General features: G+C 33.5%; 1 protein-coding gene across 2 annotated transcripts in view; it reads right to left on the bottom strand.

The window, feature by feature from the left end:
- Positions 1–1735: 1735 nt before the first annotated feature.
- The window catches only part of LOC126834516 (uncharacterized), a 60793-nt gene continuing 50304 nt past the window's right edge, over positions 1736–12224 (bottom strand). For both annotated transcript variants that reach the window (XM_050566490.1, XM_050566489.1), the window contains exon 5: positions 1736–3412. In XM_050566490.1, the coding sequence (XP_050422447.1) occupies positions 2352–3412 (1061 nt within the window). In that variant the 3' untranslated portion in view covers positions 1736–2351. The remainder of the gene's footprint in view (positions 3413–12224) is intronic.

Below are 12224 nucleotides of genomic sequence, written 5' to 3'. Positions count from 1 at the left end.
TCAATGCGATCGGTATGGACATTTAATAACGGCTTTTGCTTTGAAGAAAAAAATAAAATAATCATAATAAAAACTACGTTAAGACGAGAGCGGGCCGTAGTTTGAAAGGTCGACCTTTGTCGGTTTCTAGGTGGAAATAAACATGAAAGAGATGAACTGTTACTTTTATCGTAATGCATTTCATCGATGCTTATCTGTGGTCCGCGCTTATACCAAATGTAATGGTGTTTTTTATTTTTTTGAAAACACAATTCAAGTAATTTCCATAATAATATCATGTACATAATATAATAGCCGAAACGCGAAACTCGGATTTGGGTCGAAACGATCTTAACGAATATTACTTTTTCGCAAAACGACCGGCTTTTGATTTTGCCGGCTTTCAATATTTGTTGGCTTTTGTTAAAAATCCATCGCGTTCGCACTTTACAAGCACTTACGTGTAATATACACTTAATGTGATGTTCTGAGCGAATTGCCAAGTTTTATTAACGAGTTGAAAAAAGAAAAAAAATCAGTATACATTTTTTTACACAGCGTTTCGAGTGATTTCGGTTGGATACACTAAACTTCGTTAATATATGTATATATATTTTTTTTTGTCAAAAAGATAATCTGCAAAAGTCGTCGACTGACATTAAAAATATATATTAATACTGTGTGTACCCAATTGGAACGGCCGCACGACCGTTTTAATTACAAGCAATAACGTTTTAATTAAGCTTTATCCTATTAAAGTTCAAAGCAAAAAGGAAATTATAGCTTATAGTCGTTGTTTTAACCATTCATCGGGTGTATTGATTCGTTAACTTGCAATTCAAAACTTTCGGCCTTAAATTCCCAAACCGAACCGTGTGGCGATACTCAACACGCTGGACGCGGGATATAAAAAAGCAGCTTTTTCGAAAAATTGCCCTTAACTTTATCGAGGATATTTATATCTTCGACGACAAAACGTAAATGCTGCTCAAACAGTGAAAATAAATCTAACAGAAAAAAAGAATAAACGTATTAAGTCATAAACAGTAAACACCACTGATGTATATAAAAAAATAACCTTAAACAGGTTATGCAGTATGCTGGCCCTGGTTTAGACAGATAACTAACTAAACAACTTTTTTTTTTGTATGCTTTATTCATAATTTTTTAATTCAGGTGTTTACAATTAGTTCGTGTATTGGTAGTTTTATTTTACTATTGTTTACTTCTGATTAACTGTACCGCCTACGCCTTCCGGTATTCGGATATTAAATAAATAAAACTAAATAATATATTTATAAACTGAAAATTTACAATTGAAATAATTATTATTACGCGTAATGTAATATTGTACTTATATGTTTCGACTATCAAAGTCAAACATTTTATTCAGTCATAAAAAATTAATTTGTATTTTGTTATTATAGGTATACAACAACTGAAACTTGAATATTTTGAATAATTTATTCTTAAAAATCGGTTATTTTTAGTTGCTTAAGTGAATATTTTTTTTTCTAATAATATTTGCTACAAAGAGTGTGTATTTGAAGTGAGACCCTTTTATTTGGAGGCCATAGGCCATAAACACGTGATAAATTTGTAATTTCAAGGTTGGGATCACATAAAAAAAATATTTGAGAAAAATAAGTCTTCGAATTCAATTAGGTATAACTTTATTTCGATTTTACAAAACGCGTCGTTTTGACAAATAAATGATAATAAATACAATAATACATTTTTTTGATTTTACACAACAAAGACATTTATAAAAAAAAACATTTCGATCGAACGGCGGATAAAAAATATATAATTATTGTTTCAAATAACGATACATTAGCATTAACGAATATTATAGTTATTATTTTAATACATATTATTATTCAATGTTTTAATGTGAAACGTGTGCTCTATGTAGAGGTATTATTTTGATTCAACCAATTATGTACAAGGCACAGCAAAACGTTTACGGATCCCTTTGACCAAAACCAATGTACGTTTAGAATCACAACAGGATAGTACTTGTAACAAAGTATCGTTCAGTTCACATACACGATCTCTGGCATAATGTAAGTCATAGATCTGTACATGATGTGTATTGGTAAAATAGTTGAAGTGGCGACAACTAAACAGGGTACAAACGATTTTTTATTTTCTTAAAAAGATATTTCTTAGCTGTTATTTTTAACAAATACATTATATCGCTTGAACCGTTTTTGATCTAACCACATTAATTATTCTGATAGGCAATAACCAATGTGTGATAATTATGGTATATAATTAAGTTCGTTTGGCCGCAATATATGGCAGCCGGTATAAGGGCGTCGTCGTCACACTGCGTGCTCATCCTGGCTCAGGACGACGCAACATTTGCGTCATACCGAACTGGGCGCCACCAGCCGCGGATCTGCAATCGGTGGACAGTCGAGAGCTTCCAGAGCGGCGATGGGCGTCTGCGGGATACAGTAACCGCCGACCGCAGCCTTGAGTCTCCTGCCGGGCGGGTCGGGTTTACGGCCCAGAGTGTGATGGTTGTGGTTGTGGTGTTGATGGCTGTGGTTGTGTTGGTGTTGGTGATAGTAATCGTCCACGGTTTCCTTGATGGCGGTCAGACCGGTGGCGCCCGATCTGCGCTTGGCCGCGGTCACCGAAGTGGCAGCCGTCCACTGCTGTTTGACGCCGCCGCTCCCGCCGTTGTGCCTGGCTACCCCGGCGGCTATGGTGGCGTACCGCTTCGTCGTGGCCGCCGTCGGGGCCGTCGAGCACGTGCACGGCTTGGTAGTGTCCACTTCGTACCCGTTGCCGCTGCTGATCACCGCCATGTGCCTGTAATGCTTTGGGTTTAGCGTGGCGCTACAGTAGGACGTCGGATGCTTGACGATGGCGCCGGGAATGTGCGTGGATGTTGACGACTCGTCGCCCATTTTCGTTGGACATATGTCGGGTGGCGTCTTACCACCGGCGTCCGCGGACGGCTGATCGTCGACAGGTCCGGCGGCCGCCGGTGTCAACGAAGACGCCGTTGCCGACGAGGCCGTCGAACGTTCGGCTCTCAAGAGTTCCGTTTGCGGCGAGTCCCTGTCCACGGTGTCGCACGAATCGAGCGAACAGTCGTCACCTGACGCCGACGTCACCGTCATATTGCGCGGCGGCGATTCCGGCGGTTTCCGGTCGACGGCAATGTACTGCATACGCTCTTCCAGGCGCCGGAAGTATGCGGTTATAGTGAACACGGCCGACGCCTCGGACACCAAAAACGCCAAGCTGCAGGCGACGAACGACCAGCCGTACCGGTAATCGTAATCCGGAACAGTGGTCGCTTGTCCCGCGTACTCACCGTAATTGCTACCGTCACCGCTCGGTGATAAGTACACCGGCGAGAAACTGTCACTGAGAACAGACGCGAACACGAACAGTCCAACAGCCAAAACCAATCCTGTTGGCATACAAAAGAACGAAACAAATTAAATTTAATAATTTTATGTTAAAAACTGCTATTATATATTATTATTAAGATGCCACACCTTATTTATTTTTATGTGTACAAATCAACTACTTATTAACTGTTCTATTTCGTCGATGTAAGTCGTTAAGTTTTGTCATTTTGGATTTTTTTGGAGACAGGAAACGTTTCGATGCGAAACCATAAAGACTCGTTATTATTGTATAGATACTTTTTATCAGACTGATTTTTGTCGATTGGTCTACAAAACAAAATAACCTTGTGATAGTTAATTGTCATGTATTATTAATTGACCTATTGACGGCTAGTAGAGAGACAGTACACGGAACCTAAAAATCTATAGTCGTCACTTGACTAACATATTTAGAGCGAAACTAAGGGTTTTCATAGAAATTTAATTTTTATACAGCCAAAAGTAAATCCATATATTCGCTACCACTTATAAATAGTAGGCGACCACCGACAAAACGTACCGAGTCGGACAAACCAACTCAAAAAAAAAAGGCCAATCATCAAAGTGTAATTATTTGGAAATTTATTTCCGAGGGATCACTATAATATTAATGAAATTCAGCCCCGTTCGTAACATTCAAATGCCAAACGGCAAATCAAGTATAATATGTGTGTACCTGTGCAATAATAATTTGGGCACACTTGTCCTAAGATCAGAAAACAATAGCACGAGTATAACAAAAGTAGTCTGTAAGTAATAACTAAAAACAAATTTAATGTTTTCTGCTATCCAACCGTTCGGCGAAGATACCTCATTTCGGTTGCTCGATACATAAGGCAAGGATTTAATTCGTCTTTAAATTCGAATTGAATTCGTCTCTCCGAGCCGTTCGTTTGTCGACCGAATTAAATGTTTGTTAATTAATTCTACGTTTTGGTATTGTTGTTGTTCGTGTCGGTTCACTTCCGCGAAATTTCGCCTCTCGGGTCCGCTTTTAATAATGAAAGGTTTTTTCGCTCTAAGCTAATTATTGTTACCGGTATATACTTAAAGGTCGCCTCGCGTTTCAATAATAATTGTCAGACAATTTCAAGGTGTTTCAAAAGCGTTTCACCGACAACCGATCCCCGGTGTAATCAAGAAGAGTGTCTATTAAACGACAGAACGTCGCTGCTACATCCCAACAATACAGTTTGCAGAATTATTTCACATAAATAATGTAGTTTTATTATTTTCGCTCGACACGGATTGTACAACGCACCCTAACCGTAATCGTTCCGTTGCCATTCGGGAAGACGTTTAAGTCGTGACTTAATAATGTTTTATTTTTTCCAAACCAAATCTTGGCTTTGTATCATATTATTATACACACATACATTCGACGACCGGCCAGCTTATCCGTTTATTTTCCACGATTACGCCCACCAAAAAAACCATTGTTTGATTTTTTTATGTTTCTTTATTTCTAGATTATTGTTGTTATTATTATCACTGTTATTGCCAGCATTGTTTCCGCCACGGAGCGGTGTACCAACTGCGGGGAAAAAAATATGTTTTTTCCCGGACAACCCTTCGAGCAAAATGACAATGTTTTTATATATATATATATATATTGTGAGTGTGTGTATAACGGACAAATCGTTTGGAAACATCAAAGCCATTCGTGGGATTGCGCCATTGCGGTTGCTGTAAATGGCAAATGCCAATTTACAAGCGAAATAGAAACAATAATAATAATAATAATATGCACAACAACAGTTACCGCGAATAAGGGTTTGGTTCAAAGAAATCTAAAGGGTGATCATTTCAGTGTACAAGCATTGTTAACAAAAAAAAAACCTCGGTAAGTTTACAGTCGTCTTGGCGTAGACAATGTGGTCTACTATATATATATAAAGGTATATATATATATATACCTTCGCCGAAAAGTAATCAGCTACGATAGTAATTAAAATACAATGAAAAACAGTATATTAAACAATTTTAATATTTTATAGCAGTTCGGACAATGCACTGAAAAATAAATCAATTCATATTTTGGCTGGAAATCAAATATTAACGCTTGATATCTCTTAAAAAAATAATTCCTTAGCATTATAAAACGATATTTACACAAGTTTAAACTTAATAATTTTTACTAGATAAGCACAGATAATTTTTGTCCTGCACAACGTGACTGATAAATATATTTTGAGTTGTTGTTTGTTACAAATATATAATATACGTTTCTGTTTAATTTAGAAGCAATTAAAGTGTACTTTATTATTTAGTCTATTCTGTTGCCATTCTTTTAATACTTATGGTATTGTAGTAATATATAATATTATCGCATAGGTATACAATGAAAATATTGTAATTATTGAGATGGCCTTTCGACTGTGTTCAATTTGTTACTATGACAACTTATAAACCTATCGGCTGTGTTCTATGTAGTTTGATCGCTCAGAAGGATTACAAGGGATAATAATTATAATTACATAATATCTGTTACCGAAATAGAACCGAATTGTGTACTTATAATAAGTTCATTTAAAAAACCCTCAATGGTAATTTTAACTATTCTTGAACAAATTGATGTCATGTGAAAAAAAAACAAAAATTGAAATAACAACTTTTACTATTTTATAATACACAAGTATGAAACGGTAAAGTACTTATGTTACATTATTGGTGCTGTTTAATGGATAAAAAACGTTACAGCGACAAAGTTTTAAATAATAAAAAACTTTACCATTGACATAAATACATATAAATATTTTTAACAATGTTTGAAAACTTTTTTTAACAAGTTATTTTGCAATACGTTTTCCAATTTAAAAAAAATCATTGAAAAGGTAAAACAAATTGCACTCGAAATTGACAAAACTTGCAAAGTTAAACAAAATAATAATACCATTATATAATATTATCCAACTCGTAGTATATGACTATGCAAACTGTGGAATACAATAATTTGAAAACGTTATAGTAATATTCTATTACAGAAATTACAATTGCAAATAAAAAAACTCTTACTGTCTCTATAAGTTATATTATCTTATTAGTGCTTGGAAAATAAATGTCGACACAAAGTTAGATAAATAAACTTAATAGCTCCTTCCGATTAAAGTCCTATCTATATATATATATATAAATCTTGAATGAATTGTGTTAATTTTAATGTCGTCTGCTTTTCGTTGGCAGTTTGGCAGTTTTAAGATTAATTTTAATTTATAAAGTTTCCATTCAACGGGTCCGTTGAGATATAAATACCTATACCAAGCTCGCTAATCCACAACAGTTTATCACGGATGACATAAATTTTAATTGAAAAAAGAAAAAAAAATGATACATTTAACTGTTTGAAGTATCATAATATTTTATAATCCAACAACCTTGGTACAATTTGTTTTTCTTATACAGACAATTAATATTGAACTTACAATAAAACGTATCATTTTATGTTTTTTTTTTTTATTATGTTGTTGAAAAAAAACACATTTGTATAAGTAGTAGTGATAAAAATATGGGAACTTGTTTAAATAATTGAAAAATAGACATAATATTATTATCTCGATTACACAAAGTCCAAAAGAGACTGGAAATATATATCCAGTTATAATGGTTAAAAATAAACACCCTATTTACTTATCGTCATTTTGTATAATACTTTGTATTTTTACTAAATGTAAATATCAAATAGTTACATTATTGTTATCTATCATTTAGAAATGTATAATTTTTTATAACGTTTTATTTGTTTTTGAGTGAACTTTAAAGTATCATTTTTATTCATTCGTAAAATACATACCGACAAACTAAATGCGATGCGTTAATGCAAAGAAGGATAGAAAAGGGAATTATACAATGTTGTAATATTTCAATTGATTGTTTATTATCTTGTTGATTATTAGTTCATAGTTGAAATTTATAGTTCGCAGCTATATTGAAATAATCTAATTATTTCCCCAGCAGTTTATGAAGAGCTAAACCAATAAGCGGAAATTCACCCTTTTGGTATTTAAATAATTTTTATGTTTAAATAATCTGAATATTAATTTAATTAAAAAAGTATTTTAATGATAAAAAAAACATTAACATGATATCAGCTATAGAATTTTTAATTAGGATTCATATTGCTGGTAATGACATTTTATTTATTATTAGCTCTAACAAAAATAAAAACCCCTTTCGATAAATATCAAACAATATTTTGTATTATAAAGAGATAACTATTGAAACTTAATTGTCCATATTTTAATATTATAATAATATATAACTCTTATACATAGTATTTTTCAACGTTAACTAATAAATTGGCCGTTTTTTAATTTTAAGTTTATCCAATATCTACTTCACCATTATTATGCACTTGAAAATAAAATGTGTTCTTGTTATGTAATCGACAGTAATAGAAATGATTAGATACAATTAATATATTAATTTCCTATTATAATTAACTAACTTTCAACTAAAACTTGACTTGACATTTTTTTTAGATAACGTTAAACTTGAACGAGTACTTAATTATTTAGCAAATTTTCAAAAGATATATTTTTTTTATCAACTAAGTCGAACTAGTTAAGAACAAAGTCGTTTTGTCCAGGTTTTGCGAACGGTTCAACTCGAGTTCATCGAGTTTAACCGACCGAGAACGTCCGAGATTATCTCAAATGAATTTCCCCTTTTTTTTTCTGGAGTGTCTCCAGTTAAAACGCCGTAGTTTTGTATTCCACAAAAGCTACCGAATCAATACGCATTAATTATGCAAAATATAATTAAAACATAGAATCGAGGCCGGCAAGGCAACCGCCACGACATAATAAATCCCTTGCGGTTTCATTTTGAAAAACCGCTCGTCAAAGAAACGCTTTATTAGATGGATATCAGTTACAGATTCGATTACTCTGTTCCAACGTCAGGGTAAGCCGCCAAGGGCTCTGAAATAACGCCTGTAAATAATTTTGAAAATTGAAACACAATATTATTGTTATTATTATTATTATTACACGGGTCGTCGGGCACATGCGGTTGAATATCCGCCACACACAACAGTGTGTAGGTGTAATAATTATGTTTTATCGGTGAAATATAATAGCATCATGTGATATTTCGTTACACCGTATAGTATGGCGGTATGTGATAACATTTCAGAAAACCAACAATATATTAAATGTGTAATGACGAGCTTCGGCAGGGCTTACATTTTGTACACACAGCTGGGAATTGATTAGTTGAAAAGATAACAGTTACTGTTACTGTTTCGGTGATTTTTCAACCCAAGTAAATTTTTTTTTAATACAAAATAACATTAAAATATCCAAGGGGTAAACTAACAGCTTTAAAACTTAAACAGTTTTCGATTTGTTTTCCATTTATAAATGCTGAAACTATTTAAGAATATACTCAATATGTTTAAAATTAAAATTCGGAGTATTTATATATACTTGTTAATTATTTTTAAAACAAAACGGTACTGCTATCAATTATTGTTTGTAATTTAAAGTTTAACGCGTTTTTCTCAAAATTATATTTTACAAAAATTGTGAAAAATAATGAAACTATTTAATTAATAGAATTTCTTCTGGTATTTCCCAAGAAGGCTGAAGAAAAATGACCTAAAACAAATTTATTTTTTTAGTTATTATTATTAGTTTTTCGCCTATGTTTTCCACGTCAAAATATTTCTACATAATTCTTAACAAGTTAAGAAGTAACAGTTAATCCGAAAGTGTAATTCCTATCACAAATCGATAATCGTTGTCTAGTTATTATATAAAATGTATTGGACTTTCAATATTTCCCTTTTAATAACCATCCGCTTGAAATTGTTAAAATAACTTTAAAGAAAAAATAGCTCATTATTTATAAGTGATAAAAATATTTTCTACCAACATGTATAGTTATTTAAAATTATTTTCAAGGCTTCTTATTAAAAATGTATTACATTATGATATTGTAGAAAAAAATAATTTTAATTTAAAAATGAATATTACATAAATATGAAAATATATGTAATAACAGTATCAGCAGTACTATTAAGTTAACTGAATTTAATTTTGTTACGAATAACTAACCGAATTGCTTTTTTTTTTGTTTTTTACAAAGCAACTTTTAACATGGTTACCTTTTTCAAATTACCTCGACTTCAGCTATACAATTAAAAAGTAGCATTGCCCAGATATGACTGATTTACATAATATCTAATAAAAACAAAATGGATGTAAATTTTGCAAGTACCCGTGACCCACATCAACCAATATCGTACCGAACGGCTGTAGGTGGCGTTTAAAACAAAAGAGCGGTGCAGTGTAAAATGAGGTAATTTATCAGATTTCGTTCTCTTTTCTTCTTGTCCGATCGCCGTTGCTTCTTATACAATAATTTAACGGCACACTACTTAATATTCTTTTGTCACATAGCCCCGTAGCCCCTCACCGGCAGCTCTACACGTTTTGGCCGTTGACAAAATCGCGTTTAAACTTTGGACCGGGTTTAGTTATTTAAGTGCTTTGAATAATTTTTTACTCGTTGAAACAAATACGGTTAAAAATCCCGCTTTGGGCGAATCGCCGATGTTTTTGTTCGGGCGTTTAATTCAGACGTTTAAGTCTTCCTCATCCCTCTTACCAAAAAAAAAGTTTCTTTATGGTTTGCGTTCATCAATGTATACTTGTATAAATTGTTAAAACGATCCTCAATATTATGTATATTGTTAAATTAAGTTTTCACTTCTTAACTAACTTTATGTAACTGTTTAAATGTTGAATGAGGCGTTTATGATAAAACTTCTGTGGCTACACGTTTTACTTAGTTTGTATGCTTTGATTCGGAAAACGGAGTATTAAATACTTAACGCAATGTACTGAAAAACTTACATGCCTTTGAAATTTCCGAGTATCTATATTATCAAAGACCAGATTTGTAGTAGAACGACCGAAAATCGATTATTATTATTATTAGGTATTGTAAATTGCTTCAACAGTTAAAAATCAAAAAAACAAACATTTAAATTGTGTATACATACATAATTTTTTTGTAAATGTACAATAATCATCGACGTAACCGACGTTGGTACAATTAACATAATACTAGTGACGGCTAGCAATTCGCAATTAGAGAACTGAGCTAATAAAATGCAAATCCAAAATTCCCGAGGCGCACTACCAACGGTGTATAGTATTATGTGGCATCCGAAAACAGCCTTTGGTTAACTGAACATTGATTTCGAGCAATTTCACCGTACACCGGGGAAATATCTCTAGGTAACGCGAAAATAGCAACTTGTTCAATTATTACTTTTGTGAAAAGTTTTAATGAAAATTCAAGTCGAACGTGTGCCGCGGCGGTATTTGTTAAAGTGAAACATATACGACTCAATTGGTTAAGTACTATACATAACTATAGTTAATTTGTATTCCCAGCTCTAAATTCTATACTCGGCCAAACGGCGAGTCGTGTTGATTTACTATATTGCTGTAGTATTTTATGTTATGAACCGCAAAAACGTCGTATAACCAAACCCAGAACACCATAGAAGTATTTATACACTGAATATAATCCGTTCACGGTTATAACTGAGTGTTGAAAGAGTAAAGCCAGTTTTAACCACAAAAACGACAAAATATAATAATAATAATATGTAGATCGGCGTTGTAAAACTTTATCGAGCGTTAAGATACAAAAAAAAAAAAAAACGGCCAATAAAAGAGCGATTCTTGTGGTTTATTTACTGTTTTTTATTTTCCTCGAAAATACAAATACTTTGGCGGGAAATTCGATTAAATAACATTTAAAAAAAACGAAGCTGAACAACGCACCCGACAAGTCGATAAACAATAGTGTATAGGGCGCCAACCTAAAAGAATTTTCCGGACCGTTCGCCACAAGGAATTTTAATTCTTCTAATTATTATCGACATACTGCTATTATATATTATTATACAGAGGCTGATATGCGTGTGCACATCGGAAAACAGAGGCTATAATCAATGATTCGGCCGGGCTTTGTGTGTGCATGCCCAGTGGACCGTTAAAAGTTCACAATCCTTCGGTAATTTGCCGGAATCCAACGGGCAGGTAAAGGTGTGCTAACCGCCAAGACACCACCGGCCTAGGCCGAACGTTCTAATTACTGGCCGAGTCCGACCTACGCCAAACAAATACCGGCTAAACTAAATCCGATACCTACTCGTTGTTGGAAAACCTTGTTAGCTGAAATCCGAACCCCAACAAATTATGCACCGCCAGTTTTCTCCGAGTTCGAGTAGTATTCCACAACTGCACAATGTCGAATAAACGCATGACAGTTTCGAGCCCGCCCAAAAGAAATACTCGCCCTTGTCTTGATCATCTCCCCAGAAGTGTTGTTAGTTTAATTTTTCCAATCATTCCCAACACTAGTGGTCGGCACACACCACGAATTACGAACGATAAAAACACGTTTCTGGATAGGTTGAGGGTCAACTTTCGGTATCGTCTAAAAAGGATCCGCATGATGACAGCATTGGACAAGGCATGTAAAGCTACATGTAATGATGATAATAGTGATTTATGTTCAAACTTAGAATATTGGGTTAGTACAAAATATTCAGTAGATCCATTTGACGTTTAAAACTTGTTTCGAAGTGGTTATCGATCAGTTATAACATTTACAGTGGAGTATAATTCGTTCAAAAGTCAACACAATACTACACGGGTTCCTATGTACTCATTTAACTTTGATAAATGCAATAACCAAATGAAATGAAATAAAAGGCGATAGACATTTTCAAAGTTCTTTTTTAAACATTTAATTCAATTTTTATGTTACTTCTTGAAGTAAACATTTGTATTATATAATTCGAGCTATCAC

This window comes from Adelges cooleyi, unplaced genomic scaffold (genome assembly GCF_023614345.1).
Source record: "Adelges cooleyi isolate 19-005CV unplaced genomic scaffold, UGA_ACOO_1.1 ACOO_flye_CR_arks_rails_tigmint_CR_PRNA_21, whole genome shotgun sequence".
Classification (NCBI taxonomy): domain Eukaryota; kingdom Metazoa; phylum Arthropoda; class Insecta; order Hemiptera; family Adelgidae; genus Adelges; species Adelges cooleyi.
Note: the sequence above shows the minus strand (reverse complement) of the source record. Positions and strands in the feature narration are given on the sequence as shown.